At 38.8% G+C, this 24,516-nt stretch overlaps 1 protein-coding gene across 2 annotated transcripts in view; it reads right to left on the reverse strand.

The window, feature by feature from the left end:
- Positions 1 to 642: 642 nt before the first annotated feature.
- LCLAT1 (lysocardiolipin acyltransferase 1) overlaps positions 643 to 24,516 on the reverse strand; it is a 193,699-nt gene continuing 169,825 nt past the window's right edge. For both annotated transcript variants that reach the window (XM_041754983.1, XM_041754982.1), the window contains exon 6: positions 643 to 4,701. In XM_041754983.1, the coding sequence (XP_041610917.1) occupies positions 4,199 to 4,701 (503 nt within the window). In that variant the 3' untranslated portion in view covers positions 643 to 4,198. The remainder of the gene's footprint in view (positions 4,702 to 24,516) is intronic.

Here is a 24,516-nt window from a genome sequence, read left to right on the forward strand (position 1 = left end):
TTGGAGACCTGGTCTTCAGGCAGATAAGGGTGTTCATAGAAAGCCTTTTCCTCCAATTGCTGCCTTTCAAGTGTGCCTACAACTCAAAACCATCAACATACCAAAGTGGTCTATTTTGGATGGCATGTGCTCAACTTGTCGTGTTTTGGGATGGTATATTCTGCTACCCCTCAGTTCCATGATTTCCATGCATCTGTATTTGCTAAGCACATTTTCATGTATTTGTCAGGCTCTTCTAGAGAATTTGCTTTCACAGCTACATAGAGTATAACTCTGACTGTGATGGGGGATGCGTATAATCCCATTTACCTCTTACAGCAGGTGGTGCTAATATTTGCCATTACAACCCTACAAGTGTGAAATGACCAAACTGCCTTCAGAGCTAAGCTGACAGAAATGGAAGAAAACCAGGTTCTGATGACATTCATGAGGTCTGAATTCAACTGTGGCCCCTAGACTTTTTCAATTATGGAAGCAGCATATTCCCTTTTTGTGTGAGCATTTTTTTAAACATCTGTGAGAGTCCTAACTGATGAGCTCTTCCTTAATGCTACATACCATAAGACCATAACAACATGGGAAAACACAGCAACACTCAGTCATTCCAGCAAAGACAGAAACATGACACATGGACAAACTCTATCCAATTCATTCCACTTTATTCTGGGATGTAAATTACAGATAACACAACTCACAAACATACTGGTGGACATTGAAAACTAAGGCCATTCTGTGAGTTATTTTTAAAACTTGGTGTTTCATACATAATCTTTTAAAAAATAAATTACTAAAACCAAGATTCTCTTCTGAAATAAAAACTTAAGTACAAGACAATTTTTGGGCCATCTCCAGTCTGAAGCTCATCGCATGACAAGACCATTTTTGTTTCCTATCGCATAAATAACAGCACTAAGGCAAAGGCTACCTCAGCAACAAGCTCTCCTCTCCAGATGTCCCCACAAAGTAGTGTTTACCACAGTGACCAGTGTTTACAAGCCATTTTCCTCCCAGTGAGTAGCTAAAAGAGACTTTGACCTAAGGAACACATTACAGAATTCTTGGAACCAGAAAAAGAAAGGGACCTGTAACTAAGGCACTGAAAGCACATTATTTATATAAAGAAATGTAAACAATTTAATACCAACAGGCTCCCTCCATTAGAGTTTCTATTATAAAAGTGCACGAGGGCATCCTGGTCGGGCCCAGAGCCTGCAGGCCAGGTGCAATAGGAGCGTTACCCTTTCTGCAGGATTCGGTCTTGGCCACCAAGGTCCAGCTCCCGAGATGGTGCTGAGGAAGTAATTCATTTCAAAGTGATGTGAGTGGAAGCTGGTATTTCTCCCTAATCTGCGTGTTCATAGTGTAACAAACAAGGAAGAGCTTTAATAGGAGTTTGAAATTACGTGCTCTGTTTAACATTCTTTTTCTTCCAATCTTTTACCATGTTCTCCTACTGATTTGTGCAGTGATTCTGGCCTGCTTGTCAGAGCTGTCTGGTGAAAGAACTTGCAGCCTCATCAGCCCCCTAACTTGTAGTTTTCTGTTTTAAGTAGAATGGTTCATGTCCCATATAAACCACACTTGCTTTGTTTGAAACATTTCTGAATGGTAAAGACTGAACAGTTGGACAGACGGTACTGTAAACATTTCACAGTCCACTGAGCCAGTCTTCAGAGGACGGAAAGAGCAGTCAGTGGGAAGTGTGCGTCTGGACGCAGCAGAACAAGGGTTACTCTGAGTCCAGAGAGAGGAGGTGGGAAGGTGTGGAAGGGGTCATTTCTGAGGCCGATCACAACATTAAAGTTAAATTAATTTCTACTTGACATTTTGTTACCAATTTTTACAAAGCTCTAAGTTCCAAATCATCCGCTGAGTAGTTCTTTAAAAATTTTTTAAAAGGAAAAGGCAGATATGTAGGAACATAAATAATTACAACTTTTGAAAGAAGCCTTACTGCAAAAACACAAAGACCCCAAAACACAAAACCAGAAAACCAAACAAAAAGAAGCAACTTTTTTAGTTTTGAAGTTATCATTTCTGATTCTGAAAGCAGGTACGATGTCTGTATTCCCCTGTAGAGTTTTGGTGCATATGAATTTTTGGGTAGGTAAAACAAAGTTTGCATTTTATCATGAACACGTCTTTTATGATCAAAAGAGAACATTTTTTTAAAAAGGAAAGAAAAGAGCTTTCCTCCTGTACTGGCTTCACGCTCTTCTATGGAGGTCACACGTGAACAAGCATCCAAGGAGCTGGAGGAAGGGCGCTGGACACATTACAGCATAGACATGTGTGGGATAAAGGACACGGCATTTCCCCTTTGCCCAGGACAAATGCAGGGCTGATTATAAAATTCCGTGTTTCCAAATATAACCAAAATTATAGGAGGTCTGACAGAAATCTAAATTAGAAACCTCTTTTATTCGAGGGGGAAAAAAAGGTTAAAGAAGAAAAACACCTAAAGAACCATGGGATTAAAGAGCTGGGGCTGGAGCAGGCCTGCATAACAACTAATTAGTAGCTCTTAGCAGGAGTGAAAACAGCCGGGGGAGCGGGGAGTGGTTTAATAGAGGCTGGCGCGCCTAGGTGCGGCACTAGCTAGTTCTCTTCCTCCGAGCCAGCGATGTATCAATAGGGTTCTGCGTGCGACCTGTTCTTCCTCCTCTGTAAGTTCAGCTCATAATGTGCTTACCTTTCATGGCAGTGCATGTTTCAAATGTTGGGTAAAAGTCATTGTTGAGCAAAAATGGGTTGTAATTAAGGAGAAGGCATTTGTGCCAAAAGCGTACATAAAGCAATAGCTTCTGAGGCTGGTTCAAGGCAGGAGTAAAGTGGACAAGTTTGCTAACAACTAAAGACCTTTAATTGCCTATTTTCTGTGGCTCTGACCAGCGTCTCCACTGTATGATAAAAACAGTGGTGCACAGCTCCAGCAGGGTGGAAACAATGACCACAATTTTTCTGCCTCAGAAGGACATGGGTGCTGTTGGTTTGCCGGATTTTCCATGGACTCCAAATGTCAGGAATATTTAGGCAAACAACTGATTGGTCAAAAGTGGATTTAAATTTTAGTACTGAAACAGGAAGGACTAAAAAGACAGCGAGCCCTCATTATCATTAAAAAGGGGTTCATTTTTCCTGTTATTTTAGTTTTTAGAGTAAAATCTGTCAAGGCTGCAAGGGTTGAATAATTTAGGCTAAGCCATTACTGCCCTGTCTGCAAGCGCTGTGCTGTTGTTTTAATGGCAGATGTTAGATACCCATGCACGTACAGAAAATACAATAACCTTCCTTTTTGGGCCAGGTTTTAAAGAAGTATTTCAAAAGACACAACTTTAAGAGTTTGACTGCAGTAACAGTACCTTCCACACGTTCCTTTAGAAAGGTAAGTGACTTGATATAGACCGTTTTTAACGCAGAAAAAGCTACACCTGCCAACGAGCGCTGGGCATGCAAGAGTAAGTACAAGTGAAGAACTAAACTGTCTTAATTCCAATCTGTAAAAATTCAAACTAAGGTTTCTAAGTGGAGAGCCTGTGGTTGCTCCCTGAGAAATGTCCAGGTCTTACTATATCCATGGGATGAAAGGGCACAGGTGGTCTTCTGATGTCTGGGGGACTGCAAGGCTAACTGCCCGGGTTTTATAAGTAATGAAGAACTTCCTATCAAAATGGGTGCTGGGTGCATGGCTGAAGGACAAGAGATTTCTGTTTTCTGGCCTTAGGGAAGGATGCAATGGTTTGATTGGCGTAGAAAAGCCTGTGGACAGTGCTGGGGGAGGGGCCGGGAGGAAAGGCCCTCACTTCCACAGTCAGGTGCTGGCACTTGATTTGAGCCGGCCCCGAACCCCAGACCTGCTTCTTGTCTGGGGAGTTTGTGAGGAAATGGGATTGGGCCTTTAGGAAAATCTTGTGGTACCCTGTCTGTTAACAGCCCAGTGGTTGCTTAGTGATACTCTGGCCCTAGTTATTTTATAGCAATTGCTCCCTGCTACGTATTGAAATTACATTCAGAGATTTAAAAAGAAATCATATGTGTAGCAAGATTTTCCCACAAAACTAAGTGCAAAATATCTTTAACAAATAATGATGGTAGTAGAAATATTTGACATAGTCATGCAAAAATGCATCTCCGTTTACAAAGGCTCAACACATTTCCAAAATATCCCCTTGGCTATCACACTGTGAACCTCATGATCTCACTCATTTTTCTTCGCATTTAAATGCGGCTGTTTGTGAAAAAACCGGTAACATGCAAGTTCAACGATCTCCAGTCCACCAAATATTCTTTCTTGCAGCACAAAGATAACAATGGTGATGATAAAATACCACCGAACAAGACTGTAGAGATATATGAGGAGGCACATTGCAGGGCTGAATAGGGTCCAGTAAAGTATGGAGAGCAATTTGACCACCAGGACCCTGAGTTCAGTCTTGCAAGGTGGAATTACAGTCTGTCCGGTAAAGTGAAAATTCTTCTCCCCTTGATAGAAGGAGCGCAGCCTCTCTTCCTTTTCCTCCCACCGTCTGTGGCACCAGAGCTGGAGGTCCTCTGCGGATGCGGGGAGGGCATCTACTGGGTACCTGCGCACGTGGAAGTGGATCTCCTTGGGGAAGTCTCCGAGGAGGAGGTGCCTCTCTGTCTGAGGAATATTGTGAGGGTACGCCACCGTGATGTCATGGACAGCATCAAGGTTCCTACCTAGGTTTTGGAGAAGATAAAATTACAGACCGAGTAATGATCAATGGGGGGCAGTAAGGCTGATTCAAACTACCAGGCAGAACCAAACACAGGGGGAAAAAATCAGGACATAGTGAGTCACGGTAAACAAACAAGGGTTATAAATACTGGTGTTCCCAGGCATTTGGGTAAATATTTACCAGTCATCTTCAGTTTTATCTGCTTGCTAATGACCATGAAGACCTTTAGAAAGAAATTATCTTCATTCATAGAAACAGTAACCTTCCATTCTAGGAAATGGATAAGCACACATTAAGTCAGGTTTGAGACAGAAATAAAAGAGCATAGGATTACCCCTTTTATACCAGCGGGAGTCACCTCTTATTAATAGACCTTTTCTCCAAGTAAAAACAAACTTTCTCACCTTTAACCGGTTACTACTACAAGAACTAGAAAGGACTCAGAATTCGACTTAGTAAAGTGACCAGAGACACATGAAAACTTCTATATGATTTTTTAATTTTTAATTGCTTTTCTGTGATTAAAAAAAAGTTTTGTTTTTTTTTTAAACCTAAACCACTTAGTCTGAGTAAGACCCTAACCCAGTATACCATCATCCTTAGCAATCTCCCAATTAATTACTTTGGGGTTAAGTGTTTTTTAGCAAAGACACAGGCCAGATGCTGGAGACAGATGGATAAAACATGGTCTCTAACCTCACTCAAGAGAATCAGGGAGACAGGCATGCATAGTGTCCCCTAAACAAGGCAGACTGCACAGGTAAGGGGAACTGGCTAGGCAGGTGGATCAGGTGCAGAGTGAATGTCTTGCAGAGAACACAGTGGGGCTAAGGGCATCAGAAGTACCCTGCAGGCACACCTCCAGTAGAGGTCTTCACTGTCAAAGTTGAGAATTTGAATTCAATTCTGTGAGTGACAGAAAAGCACCTTAAAAGGTGGAGAACCACGTAATGATTTTAAACCGAGAAGGGAACAGAGTATGTTTCATTTTATTTATTTTTTTTTAATTTTTATTTATTTATGATAGTCATCAGAGAGAGAGAGAGAGAGAGGCAGAGACAGAGGGAGAAGCAGGCTCCATGCACCAGGAGCCTGACGTGGGATTTGATCCCGGGTCTCCAGGATCACGCCCTGGGCCAAAGGCAGGCGCTAAACCACTGCGCCACCCAGGGATCCCGAGTATGTTTCATTTTAGCAAGCATTACCTCAGGGGCAGTGACAAGAGTGGTCTAGAGAGGACCACGGGCAAGAGTGGTAGTAAGAGTAATCTGATGATCATGACAAGTCAAAAAATGAACGCAGGGACAAAGGAAGTGACACGTCTAAAAAAATTACATGGGAGAACTGACATGACAGCTATTAACTGGATGTGAGAGGATAAAGTGGAATAAATGAGCTCAAATTTTCTGGCTCAGAGTACTGAGTGAATGGTGATGTCTTTGAGATTAGAAATATAAATGGAGTTTAAGATTTTTAGGGAAACATGAGGATCACCCAATTGAATCCTGTATACAAGGCCCAGAGTAAGTTTTTCATCCACGGCACACAGCAGGTTGGTGCGCAATCTCTGAACGTTACTTTCTTCCATACCATACTCTTTTCAGCGAGAGCCCTTTCATACATGATTTGTGATAAAACTATATGATGCAGGCAAAATTAATCTGTGGGGACAAAAATCAAAACAGTGGTTGCCATGGATGGTGAGAACTGATTAGGAAGGATCATGAGGAAGTATTGTGGGTGGGAGAAAAATCCTAGATCTTGATTAGGGTTTGGATTACATCAAACTGTGTAAGAGTGCATCTCCATTTATATTTTACTTCAATATTACAAAGCCACTTCTATCTCCCCATGTGTACTCTTCCCACTGACAGGTTGTGCTCCTTTTTAAAAAATTTTTTTTTACATTTAAGTTCAATTTAATTCACATCTAGTGTATTATTAGTTTCAGGGGTAGAATTTAGAGATTCATCAGTTGAATAATACCCAGTGCTCATTCCATCAAGTGCCCTCCTTAATTTCCATCACTCAAGTCCCTTCTGGCAACCCTCAGTTTATTTCCTAGAGTTAAGAGTGTCTTATGGTTTGCTTCCCTCTCTGTTTTTATCTTATTTTTCCCCCTTCCTCTATGTTCATCTGTTTTGTTTCTTAAATTCTGCATATGAATGAAATCATACAGTATTTGTCTTTCTCTGATTTCGCTTAGCATAATATCTTCTACTTCCATCCACTTTGTTGCAAACAGCAAGATTTCATTCCTTTTGATGGCTGAGTGGTATTCCACTATAACATCTTCTTTATGCATTCACCTGTCGATAGACATCTGGGCTCTTTCTACGTTTTGGCTATTGTGAACCTTGCTGCTATAAACACTGGTATGCATGTGCCCCCTTCAAATTACTATGTTTGCATCCTTTGGATAAATAACCTAGTAGTGCAATTCCAAGGTGGTAATGCAGCTCTATTTTTAACTTTTTGAGAAACCTCCATGCTATTTTCCAGAGTGGCTGCACCAGTTTGCATTCCCACCAACAGTGTAAGAAGGTTCCCCTTTCTCTGCATCCTCACCAATGTCTGCTGTTTCCTGAGTTGTTCATTTTAGCCATTCTGACTAGTGTGAAATGGCATCTCATTGTGGTTTTCCCTGATGCCAAGTGATGTGGAGCATTTTTTCATGTGTCTGTTAGCCATCTGTATGTCGTCTTAGAGAAATGTCTGTTCATGTCTTCTGCCCACTTCTTGACTGGACTGTTTTTTGGGTGTTGGATTTGGTAAGTTCTTTACAGATTTTTTGGATACTAGCCTTTTATCTGATAAGACATTTGCAAGTATCTTCTCCCGTTCTTTAGACTGCCTTTTAGCTTTGTTGACAGTTTCCTTTGCTGTGCAAAAGCTTTTTATCTTGATGAAGTCCCAGTAGTTCATTTTTATTTTTGTTTCCTTGCCTTAGAAGACGTGTCTAGCAAGAGTTGTAGCTGAGGTCAAAGAGGTTGCTGCCTGTGTTTTCTAGGATTTTGATGGATTCCCGTCTCACAAATGTGAGTTTATTTTTGTGTAAGAAAGTGGTCCAGTTTCCTTCTTCTGCACGTGGCTGTCCAATTTTCCCAGCATCATTTGTTGAAGAGACTTTTCCCCATTGGATATTCTCTCCTGCTTTGTTGGAGATGAGCTGACCATAGATCTGAAGGTCCATTTCTGGGTTCTCTATTCTTTTCCATTGATCTGTGTGTCTGTTTTTGTGCTAGTACCACACTGTCTTGATAATTAAAGCTTTGTAATACAGCCTGAAGTCCAGAATTGTGATGCCTCCAGCTTTCAACATTTTTCAACATTCCTTTGGCTATTCAGGTCTTTTCTGGTTTCACACAAATTTAGGATTGTTTATTCCAGCTCTGTGAAAAATGGTCTTTTGATAAGGATTGCATTTAATGTGTAGATTGCTCTGGGTAGCAGAGACATTTTAGCGATATTTGTTCTTCTAATCCATGAGCACATGTTTCTCAGTCTCTTTGCGTCTTCTTCAAGTTCTTTCAAAAGTGTTCTATAGTTTTCAGAGTACAGATCCTTTTACTTCTTTGGTTAGGTTGGTTACATTCTTTTTTTTTAAATGATTCTTTAAGTCTTCTGTATATGTCCAACTATCTGTCTACTCCATGATTTGCTTCAATCCAGGTTTGGATTTGCTTTCATAACTGTCTTATAAATATAATCAGCCCCTGACAAAGACTGTGGTCTGAAAAATGAAAACAGCTATGTCAACAAGGCTTAGATTTAAAATTGGAAGGACAGTCTTGCAGGGATGCTGAGCATTGTTGAGCATTGTTTATATGAGAGTGGAGGTGGACAAAAGGCCTGTGCAGGACATGGCTGTAGTAGAGGCAGATCTGAAAGCTTCAAAAAAAGGTGAGGCTGGACCTTTTTGACTCCAGCAGGAAGTTCACTTTGTCTCACAGTGGAGGAAATGTCACTTCCTGTCACTTGTCGTGCCACTTAGCCTCTTATTCAGAACTGAGTGCCTGTCTTATTTACTTTCCAAACTCTGCTGTAATCAGTATTTCTGCTTCACCTTCTGCCCAGACCCTTCTCCAAAAGGGCTGCTAGTCTCATCCACCTTACTGGTCCAAAGCCCAGGCTTGCCCACTTCCCCAGGCCACTCCCACCATTCTCCTGTCACACCACATCGCTTCACATAGCTCCTCCTCTGCAGCTGTTCAAGTGAGCCAGCCTTCTTCCACAGGTGGTCCTTAATGCTAATGAACAGCTATCAAAAAGGACAGGACTACACTAGGAAGAAACTAAATTGCTTTTGCTTTCAACTCTCTTCTGGATAACCTGTAGGGAATGGTTTGACACAATGTGAACATGTGTCTGTTCAGGATGTAAATGGCAAGTTTTGAGACCCGGGTGAGCATCATTTATAATAGAGATGTTCCTAAGTGAAAAATTCTAGAAACACTGCCATGCAGAGCATGGTGGGATGTGGAAGCAGACAGCCCGCATTCAAATCCTCGTTCTGCCTCTTACTTGTCTTAGGCTTGCTTGGTTCCTGTATCTGCAAACTACCTCACAGGGCTGTTGTGAGCACTAAACAATACATATAACAACATATAAAATAGGGTCTGATACATAGTAAGCACGTGATAAATGTTAACTGCAAACAGTGATTACTGAATCACAATGCTAGCATTGGGCTCTAATCTGTCCCTCTAACTTTAGCCTGTATTAGCTCACCAATGCAGCATAGTATTTGCAGGGGGAAAACCGCATCACATACCTTCTCTATACTACTGTCCAGGGTGTTATTCACCTGAGTCCTGAAGACGCCAATCAGGGACCTCCTGCCTTCTACACAAGTCAAGCATTCAAACTGCCACTCCACAAACTGCCAAGAATATTCCCTCTGCCTCAAATATACAGTCTTTTCCCTGAAATCTTTTCTCTCCACTCAAAGGTCTACCTGTAATCTCAAGAAGATTGCATTCCAAGAAGAGCTTTCTTCAAGTATCCAGGTCCAGAATGGTCCTGCTCTCTGGCATGCTCAGGACACATATGTTGTGTGCTTGTTTGGGCACTCGTCTGCCATCCTGTCCTCTCTTACTGGAAGCTACAGGAACCCAGTCTCCCAAGGCGTCATAAATACTTGAAAGGGAAAGGACCATATCTCTGCTTTGGATCCTAGGTACCGAGCACAATGCCCTGCACTTAAGACAAGTTCCAGAAATGCTTCCTTGACCAGTATTTTTATGGTCTGATATCTTCTCATCTAAAAATATAAGAGGGAATTATAATGCCTTGTATGTGAGGTTGCTATAAACAGTGCAGTGAACGTAAAGCTCTTTGCATAGTGCTGGGCACAAAGAAAGCTCTTAATGTTAGTATGATTATAACTTCTATATTCAGTTAATGAGATCTACCTGCTGCGTTGGATTTTTTTTTTTTTTAATTTATGTTCTACAGATTCTTGGTTCTGAAAGAATTATAACAATCTTGGGTGGTGGGGTGTCACCTTACAAAAAGCAAAATTCCAAAAATTTCCAAAAATTGCTTTTTTTGGAATTTAGAACTTTGGAGTGATAGAACTCAACATAACTAAAATAACTATGTTACAAGCAAGAGCCAATGCTGTAATGTGAGAATCTAAAGGCAACGAAGTGAGAAAGGAAGAACTACAGAGGTTGGGAGAAGACACAGCTTATACTAGTTGCTCATTGCCTTGAGCTGTACTAGATTCTTAAGCATCAGAGAGACTCAAATGCATTCAAGCTGAGCAAGAGAGAAGGAAAGGGACAAAGGCTTTTTATGTCCTGATACCTTTTATGTCTTGATACTTCATAAACTTTCTACTACGTTTCTTGTCTCCAGACAACCCAAGGCCACACGGAACTCTTTCTTGCTAATAGAGGAGCTTACTTTTCACATCACCCTATCAAGACCTCCTGGCCCCATGGCCTCTAGCCTGAAGGAGCCATTACTATCAGACAAGTTAGTTTCCTCTCAGAAGGTAACAACAGGTAAGGGTGAGCAGGGCTTGCTGCTTCATTCCTAAGTGACAATACTGAAATGGATATTCAGGAGTTGAAATGTGCCTTTATTTCACTTACCAGCTTGTAAAAGGGCTAAAATAATACAATAGTACAATAAGAGAGAAGTTCCTCCAACCACAAAGGATTGATAGTCTTGAAATCTTTTGGTATGAAAACAAAATCCTTTTAAATAAAGATTAAGATGCTGCCATCAGTAAAAGCCATTTAAAAAAGATCTCATTGCTTTTTATATAGCTGAGATTATCAATCTTAAATGCTATCTAGCCACCTTGTCACCTGCTGATATGTTTAGAAAACGATCTGTTCCCAATACTGTGTCTTCTGCAAAGTTTCAAACTTTATTATTATGTAAAGCTATCACATGTTAGAATACCCACACTCATCTGGGCGCATAGATGTTTCTTTTTCCCCCCTGGGAGAACAGGACAAACACTTATTATTTCTTATCTTTAGTCTTAAGACTGACACTAAGGGCATTTCCAATACTTGTCAGGTCTAAGTAAGTGACAGAGGATTAAAAGACAGGCCTGGATTTTTTTTTTTTAATTTTTATTTATTTATGATAGTCACAGAGAGAGAGAGAGAGGCAGAGACACAGGCGGAGGGAGAAGCAGGCTCCATGCACTGGGAGCCTGATATGGGATTCGATCCCGGGTCTCCAGGATCGCGCCCTGGGCCAAAGGCAGGCGCCAAACCGCTGCGCCACCCAGGGATCCCACAGGCCTGGAATTTAAATGTAATATGCAGAAGGGAGTGTCTCCAAGCATATCAAGTTGGGCCCATGATCATTACAAGAGTCTATTCAATATGAAAAGCTCACTGGGAGTGGGAGAGAACCAATTCTTTACACATTTGTAGGTTTCAAAATAAATGAACTGCTGGAAGAAATCCTGGTTTGCCCACAGCTTCTAAAGGATACACATTCAATTATATAGTTCAGTGGCAGAATAACAGAAATGCAAACTTTTTCATTTTCACCCAAAGTGGTCTTAAATTTTAATTATTAACTATTATTTCCTTTCTCCATTCTACAATAAGACAAAGAAAACATGCAAAATACACAAAAATAGAATTTATTTGAACTTCAACTTTAATACTTTTAAAAAATTAAAAATCTGCATAAGCCTATTTTCAATTAGCCACATCTAAGTCCCTAAGTCTAACTACATATATTGGAGAGTCTAAATAAAGTAGCTTGTCATCTAAGATGCATTTGTGTTAAGAGAAAATGCTGAAGCTACTGGATTTGTGCACTATTTTTCAGATTAAAAAAAAATTACCCCCAAATGATCAAAGTTGGATTTAGTAACTCCACAATCACTCACTGTGTCACTTTAACGCTGACATATACTAGTACACAGCTAATAATAAGTATGACAAATTGGAACTAGTCAGTGCACTTTGAAGAATGGTTCAGAACTGATAGATTTTGATATATTTAGACTAAAAATACCAATAAATAAGACACCTTTCAGCTTCAAAATGGCATGCATGAACCATTTAAAATCAGCTGGTATTAGGACTCAGTACCATTTTCTTGGAGAAAACACTGCTTACCACTGAGAATATTATTCATTTGTCCTTCTGTGTAAGTTGAATACTTAAGAAATGAAAAGTAGATCACTTCTGGTCCTGCCCTTCATTAGCCCTCTGACCTTAGCATGTTCACCAAAAGCCTCACCTATAAAAGCAGATTAAAAAAACTACCTGCCCTCCTAGGGTTGTGTGAGGACTGACCAGAAGGGCTATTAAATGCTTGGAGCACTGCCTGGCAGATGGTATGTGCTCTGATTTTTGTTCTTATTCCTCCAGGGGTGTGATTACCTGTAGTGCAGGGAGTCGAGGTTTAGGGTGCTACCCTTGATCCTCCTTCTGTCCCTGGACTTCCCCTGAGGAGGACTCCAAGTCTGCTATGGCACACCTTGTGCTCTATTCCTGCCTACACTTACACCTCTCCCACAACAGAGAAGCAAAGTGTTGAGGAGCCTGGCCTTGGCTCTAGGGGATAGGCCCTAATTCATCACCCAGTACACATATTTCTCTACATCCCTACCAACTCATCCTTAGACATTTTCAGCTAAGTGTAGGTATTAATCCTTGGATGGCATTCAGAAGTGGAAGGTGATGATCTGTGCTCCAGGATTGTTGGCCTCCTGCCCTATCTTGCTTTTAAGTCAAAATGAACACCTCCTCTTTCTAAAAGAGAACCAGCCTGCGCTTAAAAATCAGCTAGATTTTTCTAGCTAGAAAGGTAAAACTGAAAATGCTGTTTGAGAACAGTCTTGCTTATCCAACCTGAATTTGGTTCTTACAGGTAATTTCAGGGACATAGATTTTCACATTCCTATCCTAAATCTGTTAAACTTTTGTATAAATGCATGAATCTTTTCAGTTATGAAAATCTTCTGATGGGCATTGAATCTGAGACTTCAAAAACAGTTTCTAGACAGAACGAAAACATGTTGACATTTTCCACAATTTACAATATTGATGTATTAATAGATCATCGAAGGCAAGATCACAATATTATATATTAAGGCCAGATTCACATATATACACACATATTTATATAAAAAGTATGTCTGGAAAAAGATCTATAAACTTTTGAAAAATAGGACCATATTATTTGTACTGTTCTATAACTTGTTTTTTCATGCATCTTTCCAAACAGGTCATTAAAGATTTTCTAAAACGTCACTTTATGGATCCATGACATTTGTTTATATAGAAATCTTAAAAATTACTTTGTTTTCAGATATTTAAGTTGTTTCCACACAAACAACATTTAAATTGATCTTTTTGTAACTAATGATAGTGATTTTTCTAGGATAAATTCCCAATAAACTGAATTGCTGGATTAAAGATATGAACACCTCCTCAACAGACTTTTTGCTACATAAAGGAAACTGACCCCTGGAACATTCAATTTAAACACAAGAAATGTATGATAGAGCTTTCTTTTCACACTTACTAATGTTTGGTATTATAATTTTTATAAAGGTGCCAAAGTATATCATTTTGTTTTAATTTGTAGGTCTTTAATTAGCTTAACAAGTCCATTGGAAGTATATACTGGTAGACTGCCTTGCCTGTTTTTGAAAATTCAGTTTTTTATCTTATGGTATATAAGAACGCTACCTTCCACCTCATGGTTCACGGTGATTTTATCAGCTGGTCACGAGTGTTTCCCTGGCCATAGGGAACTAATTTTGTTGGATTTGTTGCTTTGTGAAAGCAGCTTCATTTCTTCTATCTAGTCCCTATCTGCTGTTTGTCTCTTTTTGGCCAATTTGCAAAGCTCCTTCTTTATCATGAACTATTAATATTAAGCCTCTATTTTTTGTTGCAAATGTGTTTACAAATCCATGATCTATTGCTTTCATTTATGGCATTTTCCCCCAATACTTGTGTGTGCCTATGTGTCTATACAAGTTCATTTCTCTTTCTGTTATAGCTTTTGGATGCCTATTTTTATCTCCCCCTGCCCCTAGACTGTATGTTTATTTTATATTTTTCTACAGTATAAAAAAAAACACTTTTTCCATTTAATTTTATATTTCAATTTTCTTTCAGTAGATGTCAGAGTTTTTCTACCATCCTTTACTAAATGACTCTTATTTTCTCCACTGTTTTGAAATACCAACTTGGTCTTACTTTAAATTCTCAAATATATAAACATCTAGTTTCCCTTCTCCCGTATGCTCCACTTATCTGTGTCGATTCCTGTTCCAAAACCACCATACTGATGTCCTTAGTGACTAAACCTGGCAAAGCAAATCTGCCTGTTTTCTTTTTCATACTATACTTGACTCTCCTGCTGGCAATTCTTTTGCAATATAAACTTAAGAGCATTTAATTCAATTCTAAAATAACCATCCCCCAACTTATCCTGAAATTGCATTTGCATATTTACATTATAACTATGAAATAACTAAAAAAAAAAAAAAAACTTTGAAATAACTGACGCTTTTATACTGTCTTCTCCTCTAAGAAAAAAGTATCCTTTTCCATTTGCTCAAATCTTATTTTAGGCCTTTCAATAAGATTTCAGTTTTCTTCAGAAAGCTTCTGTGACTTCTTTTAAAATTTATACTCAAATAATTTAAGAATTTTTGCCATTATTGTGAAAGGAATATGTATTTCTACTGCTGTTAGGCAATCACTGCTTCAGTAGAGAAAAATCTGTTTGCTGTACATTTGTACAGCAAATGTAGCCATTTTAACACATTTTCTTACTACATTGGGTTGTTTCTTTACTACATTCTTTTTGATTTTGTAGATATTCTGTCAGCAGCAAAAAACAGTTTTAGGTTCAATTTTCTCCTCTTTAAGGTAGTCTTAGTGCTTTCACTAGCATTTAGTTGCTAATAAAAAGGTCAATGAATTTAGGGCTTTAGTAGGAGATCCTTGTTGCTGAGTTTTGGCAAAACAGTAGTCTATTTTTATTAGTTAATTTCTATTTTGTTTTAGTTTTTATTAGGAGTGGCTTAAAATTTATCAACTATCCTTTCAGCATCTATACATAAGATCAAATTTCTTTATTAAAGAAAACACTGGGTAAACATCTGTATGAATCAGAGTCACAGATATTATTAAAAGGAAATATATAAGAAATGCAAAGAGAATTTTAAGATTCTAGTGTAGGCTTCTGTGCCTTTCATAATAGATCACCAGTAATAAAATCAATTACATAAAAGAACTGAATAACTATTGATAAATGTGATTTAATAAGATTATATAGATCTATATGTCTTTTAAAACTATTTTAGAGGGTGGTAGTATCCATGGAACACTAATAAATTATTTACTTGGTGATAAGAGATTTAGACACATTTATAAAAGTTGAAATAGGGCAGCCTGGGTGGCTCAGCAGTTTAGTGCTGCTTTCAGCCCAGGGCTGGATCCTGGAGACCTGGGATTGAGTCCCAAGTCAGGCTCCCTGCATGGAGCCTGCTTCTCCCTCCGCCTGTGTCTGTGCTTCTCTTTATCTCTGTGTCTCTCATGAATAAATAAATAAAATCTTAAAAAAAAAAAAGGTTGAAATATTATAAGCCACATACATTCCACATCAAAATCTCATTAAAGAAAACACATATATATAAATGTCCCCCCTTCTGCAGAACACTTTTATTTATTTTTAAAAAGATTTTATTTGTTCAGGAGACACACACACACACACAGAGGGAGAGAGAGAGGCAGAGACATAGACAGAGGGAGAACCAGGCTTCCTATGGGAGCCTGGTGCAGAATTTGACCCCAGGATCCTGGGATCATGCTCTGAGCTAAACACTGAGCCGCCCAGGTGCCCCAGCAGGACACTTTTAGATAACTCTTGATGAAAGGTGAAATCAATAGAAAAATGATTAACTACTTAAAAAGAATGAAAAATGGAATCAATAGGATAGAGTGAAGGCTATACTCAGTAATAAATGCTTCATTATTATAGGAGAAAAACGAAAAAATAAACTACTAATCTCAGAAGTTGGGGAGGAATCCAAAGGGAAATATAGGGAAAAAGATTATTACAGATAAAAAGCAATAACTAATGAAACAACACTAAGAAATAGTGAAAAACAATAAATACAAAAACTAGTTATTTGACAAGATCACTACTAAACTCCATGAATGTGATTAGTGGAAGAAAGACCATAAATATTTAAGATTACAGATAATAAAGGAAACAAAATTATAAAGAGACTAAAAGAATTATGTGAATCTACACATAAAACTACATAGATTTGCATACAGTGTAACATATAGTATAGTATGCACATACAAATGTACTATGCTTGATAGTTATAGTGCTTGATAAAATTCTGTGTTCAATTTTTACCAGAAATACAAACTATTATGTCATTATTGTGTAATAGGGACAAAGCGCACAGGTGCTAATTTTATAGGCAGGCTACCCTAGCAGCTGTCCTCATGTCTCCTCAATCACAGGGATTTTAGTGCAGAAATTACATAGCAAAAATAGCAAGGAACAAAACAAAATAATGTGCTGTGAAGTAAAGGGACAAGAATCCTAATTCCAAATTCATTCCAGGACTTATTAAGCATAACCGCCACTTAACATTTGTGCATGTGTAGATTGTGTTACTGATGACATGAACTTATTTTGCCTATTCTCTGAAAAATTCATACTCTGCTCATTATTCTTCAAAAGAAAAATAAAATGCTAAAATGATGTTGAGAGAAGACATTCAAAATGCAATGGGAAAAACCAGAACAATAACAAAATATAATTTGCCACTGCTGAACTCAACTCAATTTGTTTAGATGTTCCAAAACCGCAGACCATGAATCAGTACTAGATTAAAGGATCCAAAGTGTCAGCATATGCACACTCTACTAATTTGCTGGTCTTCAAGTTAAATGAGACCAGAGACCACACATTATTAGTCTCTACACTCTGATGTTAGGGTTGAAGAGGACTGATAACGCACTTGGACATTACCATTTACAGAGTGCCTACAAAGTGCTAGGCATTTTTAATTCAACAAGTTCTCTTTTGAGCACATACTCCCTATGCCAGACACAGCTGTAGGCTTTGGGGTTACAGTGATATACAAAAGGAAGATCTCTGCCCTTCTGGAGCTTTAAAATCCAGATGATCTTTAACAACCCTTGTGATATTATCCCTCTTTTATAGTTGTAGAGACTGAGGCACAGAGAAATCACTTGCTGAAGATTAATCAGCAGTTAATCAGCAATCAGCTGTTTGACTCAAAGCCTTTCCACTACCCTACTCTACCTTCTAAGAACTGCATATTAGAAACAGGAGCTATAGAGTCAGACTGACCTGGTTTTATACCTAGGCATAGTGACCTTTGTGACCTTGAGGAAGTTACTTATCCTCCCTACGCCTCAGGTTCCTGCTCTTCAATCTGGGAATAAGGCTTCCCTTGGCAGGTTAGCAGAAGTAAGAGAAGGCGTGTGGATCAGCCGGTTTATAAAGGCAGTCTACTGTACTCACTAATGAAACCAATACTTTGTATATGGAAGATCTTCAAGTTTTATTCAAGTTTAATACTGCACTATTATTATTTTCATCTTTTAAGCACATCATACACACGTTCTGATTAAGAGTTTTGCTATGGTTTTATATGAAGTATAAACAATTGGATCTTATGTAAAATTCTGTTATGCACTCCTGGAGTAAGTTCAATTGATTGATCCATCCAATCACAAGCTAGACCCTTCCACCCACTTAGTGGCAGCTATCTAAACTACAGTGGAGTATCTAAGTTATAGTTTTGTAAATCTTTAAAAACTTATGCTAATAACAATACAGCCCAACTTATTTAAAAAACAATGCCCACAAAGGCTAATGTTACTTTACTACTCTCCCTATATCTTAATATTTTTTTTTTAGATTTTTACTTATGAGAGAGAGAGAGAGAGAGAGGCAGAGACACAGGCAGAGGGAGAAGCAGGGAGCCCGACATGGGACTCGATCCTGGGACTCCAGGATCATGTCCTGGGCCGAACGCGGTGCTAAACTGTGGAGCCACCTGGGCTGCCCGATCTTAATTTTTTTTAAAAAAGATATTATTTATTTATTCATGAAAGACCCAGAGAGAGGGGCAGAGATACAAGCAGAGGGAGAAGCAGGCTCCATGGAGGGAGCCCAATGTGGGACTCAATCCTGGGTCTCCAGGATCACGCCCTGGGCCAAAGGCAGGCACGTTAAACTCCACCCAGGCATCCCTCTCCCTAGATCTTTATTGTGTAAATGATTTTGCATAGAACAGAGTCTTCTCTGCAATTTCATCCTTTTTTTCCTCTGAGAAGAAAAGTAAGTTTGGTCGAGGGTGGGGTATTATTAATGGGGTCCAGAGCAATTGCTGTCTTCAAGAGCAAGACAAATAGAGTAGAAGGTGAAGGTCTCTGGTTGCTGATGAGTTTGAGTTCTCTCCTTTCGCCTGCCCTGACTTCTACACTGGGAGCCACACTGGTGGGTCAGAAGTGGTTGTGAAACTGCCTCAGGCTTGCGCCACATCTCATGTGACATACCTTCTCCTTAGATGATCCAAGAACTAAATTACCTTGTTTTTAATCCCTTAGGAATCAGAACTCCTGTTCAGTGAGCTTGAGTAGGTTTAGGGATCTCAGTAAAACAAGGCTTCCCTGATCAACCAGGTGTGATCCAACCACAGCTACATGCACTCCACAGTCGGGGCTTATTAATCCACAAGACCCTTTGTTTGATGAAAGGCATGAGGGGAGAGATACCTGAGCACAAGGCTATGCCGATTTTGAAGGCTGTTTCCCACTTCATTCCACCACCACCTGCTTATACACTGTTTTCCAAATGACCAAATTAAATATTCCACCAAGGAATTATATTTTATGCTTTTTAGTAGAAATAATAATTTGTTCCTTCTTGTCTTTGTACTTTGTTTTAACAAGTCCTGTAAGGTGAAGTACAAAGTGAGCTGGTGGTAGTGGTGAAGCAAGTAGATTAATATGGGGAATACGGGAGGTGCTTGGGTGGCTTAATCAGTTAATTGGTCCAACTCTTGGTTTTAGCTCAGGTCATGATCTCAGGGTTGTGAGACTGAGCCCTGTGTTAGGCCTCCTTGCTGCGCATGGCACCTGCTTAGGATTCTCTCTTCCTCACCCCGTCTGCCTCCCACCCTCAAAAAAAAAAAAAAAAGTTATGTATACACATACACACAGAATACTCAAAACTTCAAACCAATGCTTCAAACGAAAAAGGATGCTACTACTGGGATGAAGGGATAATCTGACAGAACTGTGACCTCTTTTCTACTGAGAGGATAAAGAATCAGGCTGTGGGTAGCTCAACCAAAGGACAAAAGTCTCAGTTTCTTCCAAGATGGCAAAAGAACAGTAGGCTCTATTCTTACATAGTATATGGAGTATCTTTTGAAGTTTAAAACAAGAAAAAGTAAATAGATTTGATGCAGTTCAGACAGATGTGTTTCAAAGAACAGAGCTGACCTACTGATAACAACATTGTATGCCATTTTGATACCTCTGGCCAAAAAAGGTTACATTTCTCTTTTCCTTTTGGCATGTTGTTTCCCTTTTTGTACTTCTCTTTGTTTTTAAATTATATGTGGATAAAACTCGAAGAAAGATGGTAACATTACACAGAATTGGATTCTAATCCAAGTATTCTATATCTTTTTAAGTGATCAGAATACCATCAAAGTGGCAGTCTACATCTGTAAACTTACATTCTTGGTTTTGAGTAACTGTGCTCTGTTATGTGCTCTGCCAGGCAGAAAACTCATTTGCTTGCATCCCATGGAGTCTACTTAGAATCAACTGCTGACTGGGGAAGGGAATATTTCATGTAACAATGTTCTTTCCGGTATTTTATGCCTTAGATTAGAGAGGATCAAAGATTCTTCTAAATAGTCCCCAAATGTCAACCAGAACTTTCTTAGTGTTGACAAACTTCTCAAAGCAATTCTCTTCAAAGCATCAATGAAGACTGGGGGTAGGGAGAGATATTAAGGGTGAATTTATTTTCTAGTAAACTTTGTTGAGTTTCATCAGAAAGCAGAGGTCAGGGTTATAATCAAGCCCAGTTGTTTAGTAAACTCTATTACATTTGAGCAGCAGAGGGGTGGAATCAGGACTGGAGGCCAATAAGGTAAACCAAGTATTAAGCAAATGTTTTCTTTGGAAACAGTCATCAGGAAACAGGAAGCAGAAGTAGAAGAGAGTTTCCATCTAGCGATCAATTCCAGTGAATCAGTATAAAAAGTCATTGGAATAATAAGTAGATTTTTTGTTTAAAGCCAGTTATAAACACACTCATCACCAGCGATTGCAAAGCTACAATGAGATATTACTTCACACCTGTGGGAATGGCTAAAATCAAAAACACAAGAAAGAACAAGTGTTTATATGTGGAGAAAAAGGAACCCTCATGCTTTGATGGTGGGAATGTAAACTGGTGCAGCCACTGTGGAACTGTGGAAAATAGTATGATGGTTCCTCAAAAAATCAAAAATAGAAATACCATATGATCCAGTAATTCCACCACTGGATATTTACCCAAAGAAAGTGAAAACACTAATTCAAAAGGTTATATGCACCTCTGTTTATTGCAGTATTGTATACAAGAGCCAAGATATGGAAGCAACCTAAGTGTCAATCAATAGATGAATGAATACAGATATAGTGTATTTATATATGCAATGGATTATTACTCAGCCATAAAAAATGAGATTTCGCCATTCATGATGACATGGACAGACCTAGAGTGTATTATGCTAAGTGAAATAAGTCAGATGAAAAATATCATGATTTCACTTATATGTGCAATCTGAAAAAACAAATGAATAAAGAAACAAAAAAGAGAAACAGACCTGTAAATACAGAACTAGTGATTACCAGAGGGGAGAGAGATGGAGGATAGGCAAAATGGGTGAAGGGAATTGGACGATACAGGCTTCCAGGTATGAAATGTATTAAGTCATAGGAATAAAAGGTACAGCATAGGGAATATAGTCAATCTATTGTAATAGCATTGTATGGTGACAGATGGTAGTAGCTACACTTGTGGTGAGCACAGCATAAGGTATAGAGCTGTCAAATCACTGCTGTAGCCTGAAACTGATGTAACACTGTGTGTCACTTATACTTCAATGAAAATCAACCTTAGTTATATGGACAGTCAACATCTGGACGAATAGCTAGCAATCCTGAAATTTAAATTGGGAGAATAACAATAAATTAGGGAAGCAAATAAATATATGTAGTGGAATGAACCGCATCTCCCTGAAAACTCACATCCACCAGAATTTCAAACATAACCTTATTTGGAAATAGGGTCTTGGCATCTTGGCAAATGTAATTAAGCCCTGAATTGAGATCATACTGGATTCAGGAGACTTAAATCCTATGGAAATGTCCTCAGAAGAGACTGAAAAGGACACACAGAGATACGGAGAAGATCTTTATATGAAGATGGAGGCAAAGATGGAGTTATGTGTAGCCACAGGCTAAGGAACACTAGGCAGCACTGAGAAAGCTCGAAGGAAGAATTCTTCCTTAGAGCTCAGGAAGAGGTATGGCCTTGCCAGCACTTGATTCCAGGCTTCTGGCCTCCGGATCTGTGAAACAATAAAGCTTCAGGTTTCTTTAAGCCACCTAGTTTGTGGTGATTTTATTAATAGTAGCCTAGGAAACTAATGCAGTATCCATTAAGAAATATAAAATATCAAGGTTTATTTTTCTCTCTTTTTTTAAAGTTTTATTTTTATTCAAGTAATCTCTACACCCAATGACCCCCAGATGGAAGTTGCATGCTCCTCTAACTGAGCCAGCCAGGTACCCCTGTTCTTTTCTTTTCTTTTCTTTTTTTTTTGTTTTTGTTTTTCAGTCTTCATTTTGGGGAAGAAAACTTTTTTCCTAAAGTTTCATTGGAGTTCTGAGTTATGAAGTAGCATTTTGAGAATAAAGAGCAAAGTTACCAGTCAGAAAGAGCTTCATGAAAAAGTTAGATTTTATTTTCTAAATTTATCTAAATAGGTTGATTGCAAGCTCCTATGGAGAATGCACAGTTAAAATTTTATGGCAATTCCTACAAACTGCAGGGATGCATTCCTGAGGAAGAGAGGCTATGGCAGTGGTTCTCAACCTTCAGTGGCCTCAGAATCACCCGGGGAACTAGCTGAAAATTAAGAGTCCTGGATTTCATTCCCAAAGATTCTCATTTAGCATGTGTGGGTGAGATCAAGAAGTTCACATTTTAACAGACACTCCAGAAATTCTGATCTCATAGAGGGTTGAAGGACCACATTTTGGAAAATATTGGGTTATAGGTATAGTTCTAAGCAGAGGAGGCCAAGGGGAATTGTGTTTAAGAGTTGGACTCTACACTGGGTGTTATTCTATATGTTGGCAAATTGAACACCAATAAAAAATAAATTTACAAAAAAAAAAAAAAGAGTTGGACTTTAGAATCAAGACTGGGATCTTTGTCTAATTCCACTCCTTGTTAATATGTGGCCTTAGAAACATACACTGCCTCTGGGAGGATTATTTGAGGTAATCCTTAGTAAGAGATCAGTGAATGTCGTCTATTAAAGTTATTTTTAAATTAAGGTAAAACAGTTTGCCCTAATTCACATTATATAGTGACTTACTCACAACAGTAACTGCCTTAAGATGTGTCCCTATAGAAGGAGATGTGATTAGGGTATTGAAAAGAGTTTATTCCTCCTCTGGGGCACTGGAGAAAGATCTTGCCTGATACTATTTCAGATAATTAGGGGACAGTGAGAGGGCACAAAATGATTGGGATTGGGCAGAAAGAATTTTAAAGGGAAAAAGGCAAAGATCAACTCTGCCAACACTGCAATTTTGTCTGAAAACTCTCATGGTTCCTAAGTTTACCACAGAAAATCATTTCTCACTGCATTTGACCTAGTGAGGCAGTTATGAACCTGGATGGACTAGAGAGAGTGGCTTGCCTGACTTCTAATTCAGCCTAGTTTCTCAGTCAATCCCTAAACCTTCATATACCAGGAAAAGACAGGAATTTTTAAAAAAGAGATACATGAGAAAAGTCCTTTTTATTAGTAGAACGCTTAAGTTTCCTATTTGTAGAAATCTGCATCAGTGGGATAAGGGGGGGGCGGGGTAGAAGTGCTGAACTTGAGTGAGAATGCAGCCACCTAACAGAGGCTTCCTGATTATGGCAGGGAGTGCTGAAATTCTGCTGGTCTGCATCCTCAGGCTAAGAGGAAAGCTGTGGCCTGAGTCTTAGAGCCATGTGGTTGGTATACTAACATTTTACCACTTTCCAACACCAGTGTTCACTCAGCTGAGGCTATACTTAATAGCAGGGTTAGGCTTTTTACATTTCAGTGTTTATAAGTAGTATGTAAAGACCTAAAGTTTTAATGTATGATAACCAGTGGTTCTCACCTTTCTTCCTAGACCTAGCTAGAAGCTCACCAGCACAGAGATGTTCAACAGGGGTTAGGTAGGGAGAGGAGTTTCAAAAATTAGTCCAAGTAACTAAGTAGAATATTCCTGGTCTCTCAATCCCACATATCTAAAATAACACTAAGTAAGTATATATCTGTATTTCATTAATACGATAGCATTTATTACCATACATGTGGTATTGGAGGTCGTACTCATTGCAATAGGCAAAAAGAAAAGGCATACAGCTTGAAAAGGAAAAAGTAAAACTGTTTTTACTCACTGGCAATATAAAAACACTGTAGGATATCTTTAGCAATCTACAAATAAGCTACTGGAATAAGTAGATTTAGCAATACAAATTCAATATAAAAATTATTTATACACACTGGCAATGAACAACTGGAAATTCAAATTATAGAGACTACCATTTATAATATCAAAAATATGAAACACTTGGAAATAAACTTAACTAAATATGTACAAGACTGCAAACTATAAAATGTTGCTAATAGAAATTAAAAAGGCCTGAGATGCCTGAGTGGCTCAGTGGCTGAGTGTCTGCCTTTTGCTCAGGTTGTGATCCCAGAGTTCTGAGATCGAGTTCCGCAACGGGCTTCCCACAGGGAGCCTGCTTCTCCCTCTGCCTATGTCTCTGCCTCTCTCTGTGTCTCTCTCATGAATAAATTTTTAAAAACCTTTAAAACATCTACTATGCTTTGTATAAATTAACAATTGATCTAAATGTTATAAAGATAAGTAAAAGAAATAGAATAACAAAACAATTTTGAAAAAGAACAAAGCTGGAGTATTCCACTAACTGATGTCAGGACTCAACTGTAACAGTACATGAGGTA

Source organism: Vulpes lagopus, chromosome 5 (genome assembly GCF_018345385.1).
Source record: "Vulpes lagopus strain Blue_001 chromosome 5, ASM1834538v1, whole genome shotgun sequence".
NCBI lineage: Eukaryota > Metazoa > Chordata > Mammalia > Carnivora > Canidae > Vulpes > Vulpes lagopus.